Raw genomic sequence first — 17,880 nt, forward strand, 5'->3', positions numbered from 1 at the left:
ACGGTAAAAGTAGCATGAAAGTATCATATACCGTCACACATAATATATGATTAAAGTATATTAAAGCATCACAGCAAAAAAGCATGATTGTATTAAAAGTATTTCAAAAACTTACGACAAGTTACAAATATTAAAAAAATAATAAATATAATATATATATTTATATAATATGTTTTTCCTTTATAGACATTCATTCAGCTTGAAATGAATTTGTTTATCTATAAATTTCTATTCTTCTACAAATGCTATTTATTTTAAAAGTATAGTAAATAATATTTCTACGTAACACTTTTTTTGGTTCTTTCATACAATGGTGAATTCATTTCCAATATCATATAGCATATTATATAATAATAATATTTAAAACTAAATAGTTTCAACATTACAAAGATTCTGTGCGTTATAAATAAAAATATGCGCATATAAAGTTTGCAATTTTTAAGAGTTATTTTAGCAGTTTTAAAAATTCGCGCGCTTATGAACAATGCAATACAAAGATAGTAAATCATTAATGAAACGATAAAACCATAGATTACGCAATTTTCGTTATTTTATCATGACAAATTATATTCAATTAAAACTTTAAGATTCTGCTTCCATATCCTATACCTGCTTATATAAATATCTACGTAGATTTTATCATATTCTCAGTAGTCTAGGTTGTTGAGAAACTTTTAGTTTCAACGCTTCCGTAATTCATACGTGACGGGATCAGAATCGATAGGAGAGCTACCTTCGTGATTTGAGGTCAATTGTAGGACAGTATCATTCTACTTCGAACACTTCAAGAGGATTGTCATACGTTGCAGTAGGTGAGCTATATTTTCTTCAGTTTTACAGCATGAGTAAAAAATCGTCTCTTCAAGAATTTCTAGACACTGTATGAAGTATCAAGATTTGATTTGTATAGTGTTTTGTTTCTTAAATTCGTAAAACAAGAAAAAAAAAAAGAAAAAAATGGTTTTGATACGTGCTGCGTGCATTAAGTGCCGAAGTTTTATCGTAAGGTCATTATATGCGATAGTTCGAGTACATTATACTTAGTTTTGGGAAATGTAGCACTTTTGAAATCAAACAACTATTAACTTGATTGTTTAGATTTTTAAACTTCTTCCAGTGACCTTGTCAAGGTCAAACACAATATTATTTCCAAGGCAAGCTTGCCTACCGGTATTTCAAATTCACACATATTTTGTCGAAAAATATTTAAAATGCTTAAATTTAAAGACAATTTGATGTTAATATTAAGGAAAGATTATTTATCCTTGAAACTATTAGTAACTGACATGTAATATGAAAGTTAGATCCTACCACCTTCTCGTGCTAAATGGTCTGTATTTAATAATTTTTCAATATTTAGAATCAGTATTTTTGTTATCGTTAAATATTTTTGTTTCAGGCTTCTAATCAGTAAATACAGTACTAATTACAGTAGGAAAATGCCAATCAAAAGCATCAAGGCACGTCAAATTTTTGACTCTCGTGGTAATCCTACTGTAGAGGTAAGATTACAAGAAAATGTTAATTCTTAAACAGATTAAATTTTATTTTAAATGTAATATTGTTGCATATAAAACAAAGATTCATTTTGGTATACAATGATTTTTGTTCTGAAAGTATGATAAATTATAAATCATAGATCGACAAGTGTACATTATGTAACCTTGTATAGAATATTGGTATAATTTTAATATACATTCCTAATTTCCAATTATATGCAACATTTTACATTATAATACATTACATGATAATTAAGATTGCACATAAATTGTCTTTATTATTTTTTATATATTTTATTTATAGGTTGATCTTGTATCAGACAATGGGCTGTTTAGGGCTGAAGTACCGTCAGGTGCTTCCACCGGTGTTCATGAAGCTTTAGAACTTCGAGATAATGATAAATCTAAGTATCATGGGAAATCTGTTTTTAAAGCTGTAGAGAATATTAATAATATCATCACACCTGAATTGTTGAAGGTATTGAGTGTTCAGCGTTTATGCATAATACTTAGCATATGTAACTTTCTTCAATTTTATGTAGATCTATCAAAATTTGTCTATTTTTTAAACACATTTAGAAGGTGTATATATTGTTCATATGATCGAACAATAAAAACATTTGAATTTATTAACTAATCAATATGAAAATATTCGTTACCTAGTCAAATTTGGAAGTCACGCAACAAACTGATATCGATAACCTTCTATTGAAACTCGATGGTACACCAAATAAGTCAAAACTTGGCGCCAATGCACTTTTGGGTGTTTCTTTGGCAGTTTGTAAAGCAGGAGCTGCTAAAAAAGGGATTCCTTTATATAAGTAAGTGTGATTTTTAACTTAGATGTGATATCATAATTTCTAAATAAAACTATTTAGACAAATCTTTCTTTATTAGCCTATGAAATGAAATTACAAAATATATATGTCAAGTACAAGTAAAATGTATAAACGAATTTTAAATTTGATACAACTTTTTCAAATAATAAAAGATGAACGAAATTTTATATTACGTATCTGATACAAATATCACAGCTTTTACCTTTGACATATAATAGGTAATTTTGTAAATAATTGTCCTGTAATTGCAGATATATAGCGGAATTGGCAGGAAATGCCAATATTATTTTGCCAGTACCAGCTTTTAATGTTATTAACGGAGGCTCACATGCTGGAAACAAATTGGCAATGCAGGAATTTATGATTCTACCTACTGGTGCTGCTAATTTCACTGAAGCCATGAAAATGGGTACTGAAGTTTACCACCATTTGAAGGCTGGTATTAAAAAGAAGTTTGGCCTTGATGCTACTGCTGTCGGCGATGAAGGTGGCTTTGCTCCAAATATTTTAGAGAACAAAGAAGCTTTAAATCTGATCATGGATGCCATTAAAGTAAGTATTTTTCTCTCTAAAAGGAAAATATTTTCTTATTAATGAATTTGCGCAAGAAATGTTCTTGCGAGGTATAGTTTACGTTCGATCTTGTTATCGTATTGAGTTATATGCTATTGAAATGATTATTGAAATGATTATTCATAATTATCGTACAATGTAGGTTGCTGGATACGAAGGGAAAATCAAGATTGGTATGGATGTTGCTGCATCTGAATTTCATAAAAATGGGAAATATGATTTAGATTTTAAGAATGAAAAGTCTGATCCAAACACATATTTGGAACCACAAGCATTGAAGAACTTATATTTAGAATTTGTTAAGGAATTCCCGATTGTATCGATCGAAGATCCATTTGACCAAGACGACTGGAACTCGTGGACTTCTATGACATCCTCCACTCCTATTCAAATCGTAGGTGATGACCTTACCGTCACAAATCCTGAAAGGTAAAATCTTGGAATTAAATTATTTCCGATTTCTTATGAAATTATAAGTTCGTCAAATTTCAATATAAGTGAAAATATCGAATTAATTATTTAACCTACAAAGTTATTCGTAGCATTAAATCGATAACTTGTAAATTTTAAAAAGTAATTACATTCGTTGAAAGCTATTTTCCTTGTTCATAGACAATAATGTCATTGTAAACCTATTACACATTACAGAATTAAAACGGCTATTGAGAAGAAGGCTTGCAACTGTTTGTTACTAAAAGTCAATCAAATAGGCACTGTCACAGAATCAATTAATGCCCATAAACTTGCTAAAAGCGCTGGATGGGGTACAATGGTGTCTCATCGTTCTGGAGAAACAGAAGATACGTTCATAGCTGATTTAGTCGTTGGTCTATCGACTGGTCAGATCAAAACGGGTGCACCTTGTCGTTCAGAACGTTTGGCAAAGTACAATCAGATTCTTCGTATTGAAGAAGAATTGGGCGCGGCTGCCAAATATGCAGGGGAGAAATTCCGTAATCCTCATGCCTAAAAGAACAATATATTTTATTAACACGAGATACTAGTTGTTATATTTTCTGCAAAATAAATCGAACATATACTTTCGTAATCTTTACAATTGTGTTAATAAAATAATATTCAATGCTATCGATGTTACTATAGCATATAAAACTGAGAAAATTTTTAGTTTCCATTAAAAAAAGTACATGAAGAAATAAAAACGTACAGATATTTATTATTTAATTATTTAGTTAATAAGAATTGTTTATAGATGTGCTAGTTAAATGAAATAATATTACCGATGATTCAATACGATAGCAGTAATTATAATAACAATATTACGAAATTAATTTGTTAATTTCTTTGGGGAGCTTTTATTTGATCAAAGGATATATAAATCATATCTTAATATTTTAAGTATGATGTTTAGATCTTGTTTCATAGAGATGGTTAAATTAGATTAGATTTCACAGCGACAAGTAAAAAAAGGAAAAAACGATGAAATCTGTTATTTGTGAAATTGAAAGCACAAATTGAACGAATATCATACATGATAATGATATTGACGAAGCTTAATTCTGGTTTCTCGTTAACCACGAGATCTAAATCTATTTAAGTAAAGTGATCAGAAACACTGTAAAACAAAAGTAAAATAAATGTGAATAAATATTATAACATATAATCAACATTATAATATTTCAAATAAATTAATACCCCATTCTAGAAAATGTTATTAACTTTATTATTACTACTACTTTGTTTCTTTTTCATCCGCTAGAAAGTTATTTATAACATATTAAATTAATTAAGTAAATCAAATATATTAATGTATCACCTCTGAAATCACCTATTAATGTATCACCTCGCATGAAATCCAATATACATATAATTACGAAATAAAACCATTTATAATAATTTGAAGTACTATTTATAATAACAAATTAATATAAATATTCATCAACATCGAACAGATAGATATATCGTTCAACGATATTTCCGTTAACAAACGGTGAAAAGGAGGAAATAGATCCAATAGCCAGAAGGGCAACGCACTCGATAGACTGCCGAACAAACGGTAAGTGAGTGAGTTAGAAATCGTGATTTCTTCGTTTCGCAACGCTAATTTATCAAGTCCATAACTACAAGATATAAATTTCTCGAAATAAATCGCGGAGAGTGCTTTATCACACGTGCAATGTTATTTAAATTTGCTACTGACAAACAGGAAACAGGAAAAAAATGTGAAAATTCGCGAAAGTATAAACCGCAGTGGAGTGTTATAATTGTTCACGCAACGCTAATAAATACCAAACGGTGCACTCATGTTTCGATATACGCAACGCCAATATCGAGATGTCGAATTGCGGTCACGTACAAAACTGCTGGTGCTCGATCACCTCTGTGCAATTGTCTTAGCTGAATCAGGCGATCGAGGAACAGGAACAGATTTCTATAGTCGCAGTGGAAGGAATTTGGGCATTTCGCAAACGCAACACTACGTATAGGAATGCGATAATTTATTAACGCAACGCTAATCGAAAAAATTACAAAAACAATCTCGCAACGCTGGATCTTAAAACGAATTTAACGTAAAGTCAAACGGCCGAACTGATGAAATCGAGGAATAGAAAACATATGTAAGACAATATGTGTTCGGTAATAATTACGAATAAGATTATGCTCTTAATGAGGAACCTTTATATATATAATGAATTTAAAAAGTAAATAAAGTAACCAGGTTTAACGTTCGATCTACCATTTCTTTTGCAAAATGTCGCGCGGAACCGTTCACGTCTCTAAATATCATGGTCTTCTTTTCTACGACTTGTACGAGCAAGTATTGTACTAAGCTGCCGCCCGTGTGTCATTCGGTGCGAGGATTACCGCGCGCCCCACTCCTTAGTCTCACCTTTTTTCGTTCGTGTAAGAAGGTTTGATCGCGTGCAGGGATATTTTGGCCGAATTTTAATCGCGTTATTTTGACTTCAAGAATCACCCTTTAAATTTCCTGACACCTATACCCGAACACCCCCTATATATTCCTTCTTTTAATTTCACCGTACTACTGCATCATACCAGATCCTTATTCCTTCAAATTTCCGCATCCTGCTCTAGCTACTAGTCTTTGGCTTCCCTTACTTCCCTTATTAAATGATCTTGAATCAATCGATATTATCATCTTTTAATTTCATCGTTGAAAATTCCTTTTCCCCTTTGAATCGTTTTTCACGTAAGAATAGAAGAGTTTTCGTTGCCATTAAAAATTATAAATTATATGAGTTTATTATATAATTATAAAAGAAGCTGTAAATTCAAGAGTAATCGTACATCGTTATAAATTTTCAGGATTATACGTATAAAGAAAATGAAAAGAGCGGCGATTGAATGAGATAAAACATTTTCAGTGTGATGTAGTAAATCAGGGTAAATAAAATCAAAGATTCTGAAAATTAATCGCCGAGGGTATGTTTATAAACGTCTTTCACCTTCTAGAGCTTAATATTTTCTATACTTATGTGTTTTATATTATACAAATTGGGAATATTAGATCAAATCTTGGGTCATAAAGTGTACACAGTGAGAGGCTCACTGTGCATATTTTTGAAATCGTAGAAGGTCCGGAAGGCGAACCGTGTTCTGACCGCGAATGCGGATTTACTTTCCACTTACTTTTATCGTGTACAAAATGTGTACGAGAGACAGATTTTAACGACAATTTTATCAAATCGACGAATTACGATAACTTTTACGGTATAAAAAGCGACCAATATTATTGAATTATTAAACAATATTCAGTAACAGTATACAGTATCTATCGGATGGTTTCTAGAGAAGAGATATATACAATCAGAAAAATCTACGTACACGCAATGTTGCACATCATTGGCGAATAAAAGTTCTTACCGCTATCGATACATAGAAAGTTGGCGTAATATCTATCCCGTTCTATGATTCTGTTGAATCAAATCAGAACATTAAATTATACCTTACCCTGAATAGATAGAAATATAAATGACGTATTGTTGAAAATTGAATTACTCGAGTTTTACAGAGCTTTTTTTCTAAAGGAAAGGAAGACAAAGTTGAAATTCGAAATCTTGAAGGATTCTTGATAGAATTTATGAGATAATTACTAATCGTACAAACGATTATTCGTTTTTATTTAACGTTATATATAATTATGTCACGAACGAATATGGAAGAAAATTGATCGTATCTCGGTGTACTTTCACTACCTGTATTACGAAGTAGTTGACGTTCTAGGTCATTTTCTATAAAAAAAAAAAAGAAAAAAAAAAAAAAAAAAGATACGGTTTATACGGTTGACCGCGAGCACGAAGTAGCCTTAATGTAATCGGTCAAGTTGAGTCGTTAGCCTTGCTAGTCAGTTATTCGAATATCGGGTCAAGGTTATTGAACATCAGACGAATAAACTCGGCATCTGATGGTTCATTTTTGATGGCCGCATAAAATCATACTTTATTTCAATGACGGACCGTTTTTGTCGCGATCGATCAGGTTTGCGTAGATTTCTATTCGAAAGCATCTAAAATACGACAAAACAACCGCTGACTGGCTATCAACACGCGTATGTATACAGAAAAGAGAGGTCCGTACGAAAGTCTGAATGGAAAAAGGTTATTTTATTTTTTCGACCCGTCGTTTCGTATAGAATCACTGTCATTCCGTTGATCTTAGTTGAAACTGATCTTTTCTGACCGGATATTTCCTGCTGAAGGTAAGCCACTTAGAGATAATGGTCGCTCTGCCGTCTAGCGTGCCCACGATAAACGCCGAGAAAGGGATTTAATTGAAGTAAGTGGCTTATAAGAGCGCGTATGGTGGAATGTTTCATTCAGTTGAGCCAACGTGATCCAAGGCAAACGAGACCCGGCGTGTCTCTAACGAATCGTTTACTTATCGTTCATCGCTTTTCCGTTTCGTATCGGTTTTCTACTTCGTATGCACGCACAGTGAAACTATCGAATTCGTTAATTATTTCTTGAAACAGTTGAATTATCTTCTCTCGATGGTGTCCATTTCACGTCTCACAATAATTGGAAAATTTCTACAATTACGATAAACGTTGCCCGGGATATAATACAATACTACTATGAAGATGAGAAAGTAAAAGTACTAAAAGTTGCAGCGGTGGGTGTGTGAGAATGAAAAAGAAAACCTTGCCTCTAACAATAAGTGATAATAATTGTTATTTTTAAAACATAAACGTTTAAAATATAAATCTATTTCCTATCAAATGGCAAGCAAAATGTATCATTCTTTCTTAACGTTTCTTCATAAGTATATATCGGTATAGCATGTTCAAGGAATGTATAGAGTCGTCCCTATTATATAGGCATATAATATTATATTCAATATATAATATATATTCAAATATTATCTCAAAGTTTAAATTTGTAATTCGTTAAGATCCACAATTTCAAAAGCAAAAACATCGTTGAATGAAAGTTAATATTTCGCATATAAATTAAGATTAATGATCTTAAGCAGCGTCGATTTCGATGATTTTTGAATATATTAGGAAAATAAACATTTTGAACAACTTTCTTTTATACGTATAACCTACGTAATTACATTTTATGCAATATATATTTACATTTACATGTATGCAGTGTATCTCTGTCTATAGTTGCGCGTATATGACAGCGTATGCGTTTTCTGTCCGTCGCTCTGCTTCATTCGGTTTGCAAACGAGGATCGGCCGAGCACAAAACCCGCGTGCACAACGATATAACGCATATGCGTGATTGCGAGGAATGTCTGTCGCAATTCGTCGATTCAACTAAAAACGAATATCAATGTACCGGGTTTGGCTTTTGGTTAAAATATGCAATGCGGTCGTCGGTCGTCGCGAGGCTGCGAATAACGACCGATTGTACGAATAGTAGGCGAACGAATAATTGATAAATATTATAATAAATAATAAATAAATGATATTACTGTGATGTGTTTCGGGCGTCGTGAGGATGCCGAATCGAAAACCATTTATAACATAGGCGGTTTGTGCTTCAAGACTTTAAGCTCGCACGACTTCCGGTTGTGGACGGAAGATAAGCGGCCGGCAACCAATAGCGACGCATACGCAGCCATAGATGCACAACTATAGGTAGAAATACACTGTAGCGATATGTGCAGTTTTTAGAGAACATCTCGCAAACTAAGCTCGATTAAGAGATCGACGGTTATACGTATAGGAAAAAAGTTGTTTGAAATATTAAACTTTACCAACGTATTTACAAGTCATCGAAATCGGAGAGGTTGAAACGATTCTACGAGCTTATCAGCAGCATCTGAATCGATTATGAAAGGAAAGTCATAGAATTATTAAAGTACTAGAGTCAAGATGGGTTTCACATTTCACAGTCACGATGATCGATAAACTTGCGACTTATTGTACCAACGAAACAGATATATTTTAATATTTTAATCCACAACAAAGTCTTACGAAACCGTGGAAACTCCAAGTTAGGTAAAACTACCAAGTACGATAGCTTAAAAGTTTCGTTAAAATGCAAAAATTTGAAGTAAACGTTCGAATATATGTACATATACATATACATATGTATATGGGGAACGTCGTCGATCAAAGGTCATCCGGCGCGAGTTCAATAAGAACGTAGAACGTAGAATCTATAATCGAGAATGTAAAATCGAGAATCTAGAAGCTGAATGAAATGGCCCGTTGAAACTTCATCTGACTTTTATCCAAATATTTAATTACAATTAGCTTGGAAACTAACACCCACGACATGCACAAAATACATAGAACGCGCAGAAGCAAGAACACAACGATTACGTCGACAACGTTACTTTTATGTAATGCATTACATAGTAAACGCGTGTTATTAAGTGAAAATCACTGTTTTCTTCGTCATTTATATATCAAAGATTTCCATTAACGAAATATTATTTCATGCCAAGTCAAACATATCAGAGACTAAGACTAAAATAAAAACGCAAATAAGAAGCAACAAAGCGCAAAGTTATTAAATCACGTGATCGAATTATTAATTAGCAAAGTGACGGATTGTGAGAATTGTCAAAGATCGATATTAAACAGTTTGAATTTGTTTAAATCTGCTTCGGTATGGCGCCGCCAGAAGGGTATGTTATATCGCTGTATTATGCATTTCGAGCAACAATCATCGTAGAAACGTAGTTTACGTTACAACGAATATGTAATAAATTTTCATTGCATTCGTTGACCTTGTCGCTTGTGCCCATATACTGTTCATAGAGGTATATGGTATAATAAGCTATACACGTATATCTCTATGCTTGTGGTTATAGAATAATAAGTTTCTTATGCTTATACGGGCATTCAATCGTACAAATCATAACCGTATACAGAGTAATATATCAAATATTGGAAAGTACGTGTATATTTCTATATTTTGTCGCATCTAACTGTAATTCGATATCGCAAGTTTCTTAACCAGGTACATACACGTATACGCTTGTGTATGCTTCGATTCCTACATACACTTATCTTTATCTCTTTTTTATCTATTCATCTTTTTTCATCGTAACTTACTCGCCTATCGTATATTATTACAGTTGATATCTTCTAACCAAGACATCCTCTATCTACATCCAGGCTGTTGATGCTCTGTATTAGTTTTCAGCGTTTTTCTTCTAAATAGTAAATCGTTAAGACAAACGGTAGAATAGAAAATTCGTTATTTTCAATGAATATGGAGAACAAGTAGGATAACTTGAATACGTAGATGTGTTTAACTTTGTTATCGTCTATATCTATAGATAGATATATTACGTAGTCTAACTACAAGTATACATACATATATGGGTTACGCTATAACTCATGTAACTTTCTAAATGTAAAATTGTGCTACTTGGAGAAAAAGGCTGAAAAACGATGTCATCGATATAATAAAAGTTACGGTATATTTAAAAAGATTTCTTCCTTTCTTTGTCAAATGCTGCTATTTTAGGGAAGAACATCGTTCGATGTTAGGATACCATGCAGCCAATTACGATGCAAAGATAATACAGGTTGGCGATGTTTGCGAAGACATTGAAAATAATAATACTCGAGATAAAGATAGCACTTTGGACGAAAAATGTGACACGATATATTACTCGTCAAATTCCAAAGGTATATTCGCACAGGTGAGGTGCATTAATAAACACATATTATTAATAAAATGTACTACGTACAGAAGGAATTACTTAGAATTTTAGAATAGTTTGAAAAGTCAGCGGTCTCTTGTCGCTGAATTAATTCCAATTAAATCAAATTGCTGTATGCGCTCTATTAGACGTACGAAATGACACTGTCTTTAAAGAAAGAACATAAGAAGCAAATTCATCATTTTCTCTTCTCCGTAACATACATACATATATATGTAATATAGAAGTTAACCAAAAAGATAGTAATGTAAATAAATAATGATAGCGATAATTTATCAAGCATATTAAGTATATAGCATAGCATAGTATAGTATAGTATATTAAGAAACAGTATTAACAAATATTATTGATAGATATTATTATGCTATTGATGATAATACGATAACAATGAAACGATGAAACCCTCCATGATACCTTTGAGTGTGATTTGAAAGTAAAAAAACAAGTATCATTTTTGATTATTTGAAAAATGTTTCGTTTAGGTAAATATGTATTCACAGAAAAGAAGCCAGCTCGGATTTCGATGATTCTCAAATATGTTACAAGTTCGATATTGTAAACAACTTTTCCCTATGCGTATGTATGTATCGCGAGGCGAGTATTCTATAGATTAATACGCACCGATAAGGGGATTACGACGGGATATCGTTGCCTATAATTGGAAAATCGAGCCGACCACTTCCGGTTATACACGCACGTGTATAGGAAAAAGTTGTTCAAATGTGTTGGTATCTAGGTAACGCGTATCTTTTCTCCTTTTTCGATTCTCCGATTTTTCCAAGTTTAGAATATTTCGAAAAATTAGTATTATTATGGCAAAACATTTTTCAAGTATACTTTTCTATTTTCGATTCTTTTCTTCATTCGATCTTTTTCATTCGACGTTTTTCATTTTTTAACATCTTTTTTGTGTTTTAGTGCTTGGTATCTGGTGCGGTATTATTGCTACTAACCGGTGGAGGAATGCCAATTGGTTACAGTGCAATTTTGTTACCGCAATTGGCCGAAGAAAATGGTACGATGTACGCTGATCGGCAACTTGGATCCTGGATAGGTACCTCTATCTGTTTCAAAATAAATTTCTCAATTACGTTCGATAATGCTAGATCTCGTAACATCTTGAACCTTTACATACTACGAATCAAGACGATGAATCTACCTTGTCTTTTCGACAGACTTTGACTTTTCAGAAAACTACCATCGCCGCTATTTCGCGGTTATTCCGTTCGATTGTCGGAACTGGCCACTTGCGCCGTCCATAATCAAAATCTCTGGGATGTTTTGTCCCCATTGTGATCGTTGACATTTTGCGTACAGAACTTTACTACACAGATTTATCGTTGCCACTGTATTCGTAGACGAGTCATTTCGCCACACACAACACGGTACTGTTACGTTCGCGTCTCATAATTTCATTATTCCAAGATTGTACCAATCGGGCTTGGAATTTGAAGAACTCGGGACCCGTCTACGAAAATGCCGCGTACAGCACCAATTTCTCCTATTGCCCGCTACTTCTTTCCTCGTCCACCTCGCTTCGGTAACTTTGCTTAATCGGTAACTTAATCGGTTACTCGAATCGATACACCGTTGGACATCGTTTCGCGTTACTCTTGGATGCCCGCTGCCTCGTTTGCGCCAAGACTCGGAAGAATTATTTTCCGACTTAAAGTCCGCTACATCGAAGAGTAATCGGCAAAAATGTAATTTTTCTTTTGCGTTCAAGCATACGTTTGCTATTTATGTTTCAGCTTCGGTTCATAGTCTAGCAACACCTGTCGGATCTTTGGTGTCCGGCCCATTGTTGGACGAGATCGGCAGGCGTGGATCTTTACAATTTGCAGCGGTACCGCTGTTCGTTGGATGGTTCGTCATAGGTTTTGCTAAAAACATTTCCTGCCTTTTGATAGGAAGAGTCATACTAGGTTTTGGTGTCGGCCTAATGGGAGTACCAGCTCAGGTAGGAAGTATCCATCATTTCCCTTTTCAATCGCGTAACAAACTTTTCATTCTTTAGCCAAATTCGTCGATGGACAAATTGTTTTTGTTTTTCGTACGTAAATAATTAACTTTAATACGTACAATGACTTTTTATTTATGGATTAGCCTTCGAGTTTTATTCAATCATCATTGACGTTTATATTTATCCACGTTTATATTTTGTCCACGTTACATACATATATGTATAATCTATTAGTTGTCATATTCGTGTCACGCAAACGTACGATCTACCGTACAGATCTATCTATACTTTTTTTTTCTTCTTTTTCGTTCTTTAGTATTTTGTTAATTTAAGAATTCCATCTATCTTGAAATTTGAGACATTTATCTCGGAATCATCGTGTCTGACAGGTGTTACTGGGTGAAACGGCTGATTCGACGCTTCGTGGATTTCTGACAGGAAGCACGCTCACCTTTTATTGCCTCGGTATTGTCATCATTTACGCGTTAGGAGCTTGTTTTACGTGGGACATCGTGGCTCTATGCGGATCCGTTCTTCCCATAACAGCACTGATTGCGTTAATCCTGATTCCGGAAAGTCCTGCTTGGCTCGTAAGCCGCAAGAAACCCGACAAGGCGAGAAAAGCGTTGCTGTGGTTGAGAGGAGGTAACGTGCAACAGGTAAGTACAATATGTATACGTAGGTATAGATATTTTAGTAAAATAGTCACGGAATCGAAATTCGTTTTATCGCGATAATCAGTGCATTTAGAAAATGTATCGTCGGTTTGCCATTTGGGAAAATGACATTTAAAGAACCCTCTATTATTAGATATGTACAGCGATCGAGCCTATTAACGAAATGGTTTCTACAACGAGAGCCTTTTTTTATCCAATAACTATTCGTTCTTACAGTCAATTAACGGCCGAATAATAAATTTTATCGCTTATTATTATTTCTTGACAAACTTTATTTTACTTTTGGCAATGTGACGCCACGCGACGTGTCGCGTCCCTTGCGGTAAGCCGATGATGAATTTACGATGAAAAGTTGACTTTTACAAATTACGTTTATATTTGCGAAAGGTTGACGCCGAAATGAGAATATTGGAAGCTCGAACGAAAACAGATTTAGCACGGACGGCTACGACCACGACGTCACGGCTCGGACAAATTTCTTCTGTCGTTTCTACGCTCCTCGATCCTAGTGTTTTGAAACCACTAACCATCATCAATATCTTTAATATTCTTCAGTTAATAAGTGGGACATTTGTCATCGTTTTCTATGCAGTAAATCTCGTCGAAGATATCGGTAAAGGGAATCGTTATGCATTTAATATACAGCTACATGATTTATAGAAAATACCAAACACTAACGACTTCTTAATCTGCAAAGCAAATTGTTAAATGCTCTCGTAACGCTATCGATTCGAATTCTAGAATATCCAATCATCGAATGATGAGCCAGTTATAGAGTTCATTTCCTATCGTTATAGAGTTTCTCGTCTCAAAAACGAATATTCGACGGTACGAACGACCAACGCGAAAAGTACTTTCATCGAAAGATATCTATTTCTTTTACGATTTAACAAGGAACTTGAAAAAAATGTTTCAAACCGGGCAATTTTCGCTATACTTTTCGCTAATTGGAAATGATTAAAGGGTGTTCCACTTGGACGATTAGTCGAATCCAAGAATCCAAGAGCAGCCTGAACCGGCCGTGATACACACGTTACCGGTTAATATTTTCTTTCTGAAGTTTTCATATTGCAAAAAGGTGTTTGCACGTTTACTCTGGTGTATTTGTTTTTCAGGAACGTCTACGAAATCTGCTATTACGCGGCAAATTTGTGCAGCAATTCTAAATAAAAGACTGTTTCCTTTAAACATTTGACGGTTATTTAAAGTGATTTAAAATCACAAATACCGACGATGACCATGTCTTTAGAGAATAATTGCGAGTGTACACAATTGCGTTTGTCGAGCGAAAATTGTTGCGTTTGAAACGAGCAACTCTGTAAGGATCATCCAGATCCAGTGGATATCGTAGACCAGAGAACAAATTTTATTCGTTGGATTCGTTTTATTCGTTGTGATCGATAGAAAACAAGAAAGACGTCGGTTTTATCCCATACGCTTCATACATACATACGTTATTATTATATTAATTACATAATTCTGATTATGCGTACCTATTTCGTTATACGCAGGTGGTGACAGGATAAATAACTATTTGGCAGCGGTAATTACGGCCGTTACTAGGGTCTTGTTTAGTTCGATAGCGAGCGTTTTATTGTTGAAAATAAATAGAAGATATCTAGGAATGTTCTCTGCTGTGGGCACGGCTTTCGCTTCCTTGATCCTCGCGGGATATTTATTGATTCAGCAAGAATCTTCTATCGACGTGAGTGTACATTTTTATTTATTTATCATAAATGTCGTAGATTTATGTAGTTAATGCGACACCTGTTATATCAGATTCGTATATTTTAGGTTTACGTTGTTGGTATTTTTCTGTTGGCCTACGTGGCAGTCAGCTCCATGGGATTGATGACATTTCCAGGGTTAATGGTTGCCGAGTTACTTCCGCAAAGGGCTCGAGGAATTGGCGGTGGTTGCAATTTCTTCTTTTTCAACTTGTTCATCTTTATAGTTACAAAATCTTTCCCCGCGGTACGTCCACGATTATATAAGATTTAACGCCTAATCATTTATTTATATAGCAAACATACTATATAGCAAGGATACTTGAACGTAAATGACGTTTTTGAAATGTTTACGAGAGATTAAAAAATGATTATAGTTATAGCATGTACTCGTGTAATTTCATCGATTTCATCGATTTATATTAGAAAGGATTGACTTGATTTTTCTCAATTTATCGGAGAACAACGATCGGCTGGCGTCGGCGGAGGTGTCGTTGTACTCAAATCCTAGACATCAAGTAGAAAAATGATTGACACGACACGGTGTGCGACATAATATCTCCATTTGTATACGCGTAATCTTAATAACAGCAACAAAATATCGCGAGAAATTGTCGAAAATAACGTTTGCATCGTTAAAACAGGTAAGCGACGCGGTAGGCATTACTGGAATTTTTGCAATTTTTGGCATTTCCGCCCTTTTGGAGGCAATATTCGTTTACGTTGCTTTACCGGAAACGAAAAATCGCACGCTTCAAGAAATTGAGGATTACTTTCAGGTATGATGCATCCTACGTTTCTACTTTGATCCAGCGTACAGTACAGTTTGTTATTTGATAAAAACGATCAACATCTATTTCCCATTGCAGCAAGATAACTTACTTTGGATCACTCGTTCGAGATAAAGGACAAGTGACGGAGTCATTCATCGTCCTACGTAAAGATTCGTACTTTAAAATGTACAAGCGTAAAATTTATATACAATATAGGTAATTATAATCGACGAATTATGTCGACGCGGCAATTATTTATTTGTTCAAACCGATTCTCAAACGTTGGACGGGCCCTTGAAAGTTTAAGGTTTAATTTTCAAAAGTTTAATCACCGCCTCTCCGATGTTTCTCAAGGTAATTTCAAAATAGTTTTCGAAAGTTCGACATCGTCGCGTCCGTCGACAAATTGTAAGAATAGAACGAAAAATCAACGTTTAACTCCGCGTTTAACTTTACGCTTTAACCGACCGAATAACTCGGCCGAATAACAGCTTGCTGCAAAGTTCCGCGAGCGAATCCTCGTTCTCGGATATTTAATATGGAATATCGCCGAGAACCGATCGTCTTCTTCCTATTTCGCCGCCAGTTCCACGTTCCAATTGTGACTCTGGCATTCTACCGGTTGTGACTGTCAAATGGCCGCAATAGCGTACACGAAAAATCTCCTCGGGCAACGAACATGCTCGATAGTCGATCAACGAGTATACACGATCTCTTATATTTCCTAACAACATCCTACAAAGGATTCAAAAACTTTGTGACAATTGGAACGTATGTACCAAAAGATTTATTTCCTCCTAAAACGTACATTTATCCTATTTACGATATTTATGTATATACGTGTAAATAAATATTCTCTTTCGTCACGGTGTTGCACTCTTTATCGTTATATATATATATATCATCTTCCGTATATAAGGATAGAGCGGATGAGCGAAGAGAAATATAATTTCAATAGCGAAAATGGGGGTTTTTAGCGGGTATGGAGCTACCATGCAGCTACCGAAATCGCCGAGTCCCGCATAACGGTGACTTGGATACGGATACATGTATCATATACCGGTAAAGTAACAGACGAATTTAACGATTTTGCGACGAATGCGGCGACATCTGCGGGAAAATCAGTTATAGCAGTATTTGAAAAACTTCTTTTAAAAACACACGCACGCTCTTTTGGATGAACGCTCTTTTTCTTTCTAATTAAACTTTTTATTTTCCCTTGATATAAAATATATGGTAGAAAAAAGCTCGTCACTCGCATCTGTACTCGTTAAACGCGGGTAAAACGCTAAAAGAACATGTTCTCGTGCACCGGTACTTGCATTACTCGATTAAGAATTAGATAATCGTTTTGGCATTGAAAATTCTATCCTCTGGTCAGAGAAACGACTAAATACAAATTTCGTATTTGGCCGCGTCATCGACCACAAATTCGTATTAACCGGTCAAATATTTCAGCGAATCGTCAGATTGAAATCGTCGTATGTACGGATAACAATAGAAAATACAGGCAATAGTAAGTAAAAATGCAATTATCAAGCAATCGATGTTATCGCAGTTACGTTTCACGATGCTTTATCTTTTAGATTTTTCTATCTATCACAGATTACGGATCGATGTACTTTTTCGTTTATTGGCTCCAACGAATTCGTTTCGAAATGACTTGTTTCGCGATACAACTATCTAGAGAAAGGAAGGGATTAAAAGACCCAACATA

General features: G+C 34.4%; 2 protein-coding genes across 10 annotated transcripts; both read left to right on the plus strand.

The window, feature by feature from the left end:
- The first annotated feature begins 635 nt into the window (after positions 1 to 635).
- Positions 636 to 4,536, plus strand: LOC100648533 (enolase). Its single transcript, XM_012315420.3, has 7 exons — positions 636 to 812; positions 1,400 to 1,502; positions 1,804 to 1,977; positions 2,163 to 2,320; positions 2,590 to 2,890; positions 3,054 to 3,340; positions 3,560 to 4,536. Exons 2-7 carry the CDS (start codon positions 1,440 to 1,442, stop codon positions 3,879 to 3,881), a joined length of 1,305 nt encoding a protein of 434 aa, XP_012170810.1. The 5' UTR covers positions 636 to 812; positions 1,400 to 1,439; the 3' UTR covers positions 3,882 to 4,536.
- Positions 4,537 to 7,697: 3,161 nt separating this feature from the next.
- LOC100642655 (facilitated trehalose transporter Tret1) lies at positions 7,698 to 17,029 on the plus strand. Of its 9 annotated transcripts, none has more exons than XM_012315414.3 (11): positions 7,699 to 8,122; positions 9,600 to 9,976; positions 10,825 to 11,002; positions 11,942 to 12,077; positions 12,775 to 12,983; positions 13,376 to 13,645; positions 14,051 to 14,276; positions 15,175 to 15,368; positions 15,458 to 15,637; positions 16,035 to 16,169; positions 16,260 to 17,029. In XM_012315414.3, exons 2-11 carry the CDS (start codon positions 9,960 to 9,962, stop codon positions 16,293 to 16,295), a joined length of 1,581 nt encoding a protein of 526 aa, XP_012170804.1. In that variant the 5' UTR covers positions 7,699 to 8,122; positions 9,600 to 9,959; the 3' UTR covers positions 16,296 to 17,029. The 9 variants fall into 9 exon arrangements, with proteins under 9 accessions (XP_020721836.1, XP_012170804.1, XP_048267264.1 ...); XM_048411307.1 differs by having other exon boundaries at positions 9,639 to 9,976; XM_012315419.3 differs by having other exon boundaries at positions 9,794 to 9,976.
- The last annotated feature ends 851 nt before the right edge of the window (positions 17,030 to 17,880 follow it).

Source organism: Bombus terrestris, chromosome 13 (genome assembly GCF_910591885.1).
Source record: "Bombus terrestris chromosome 13, iyBomTerr1.2, whole genome shotgun sequence".
In the NCBI taxonomy this organism is placed as follows: domain Eukaryota; kingdom Metazoa; phylum Arthropoda; class Insecta; order Hymenoptera; family Apidae; genus Bombus; species Bombus terrestris.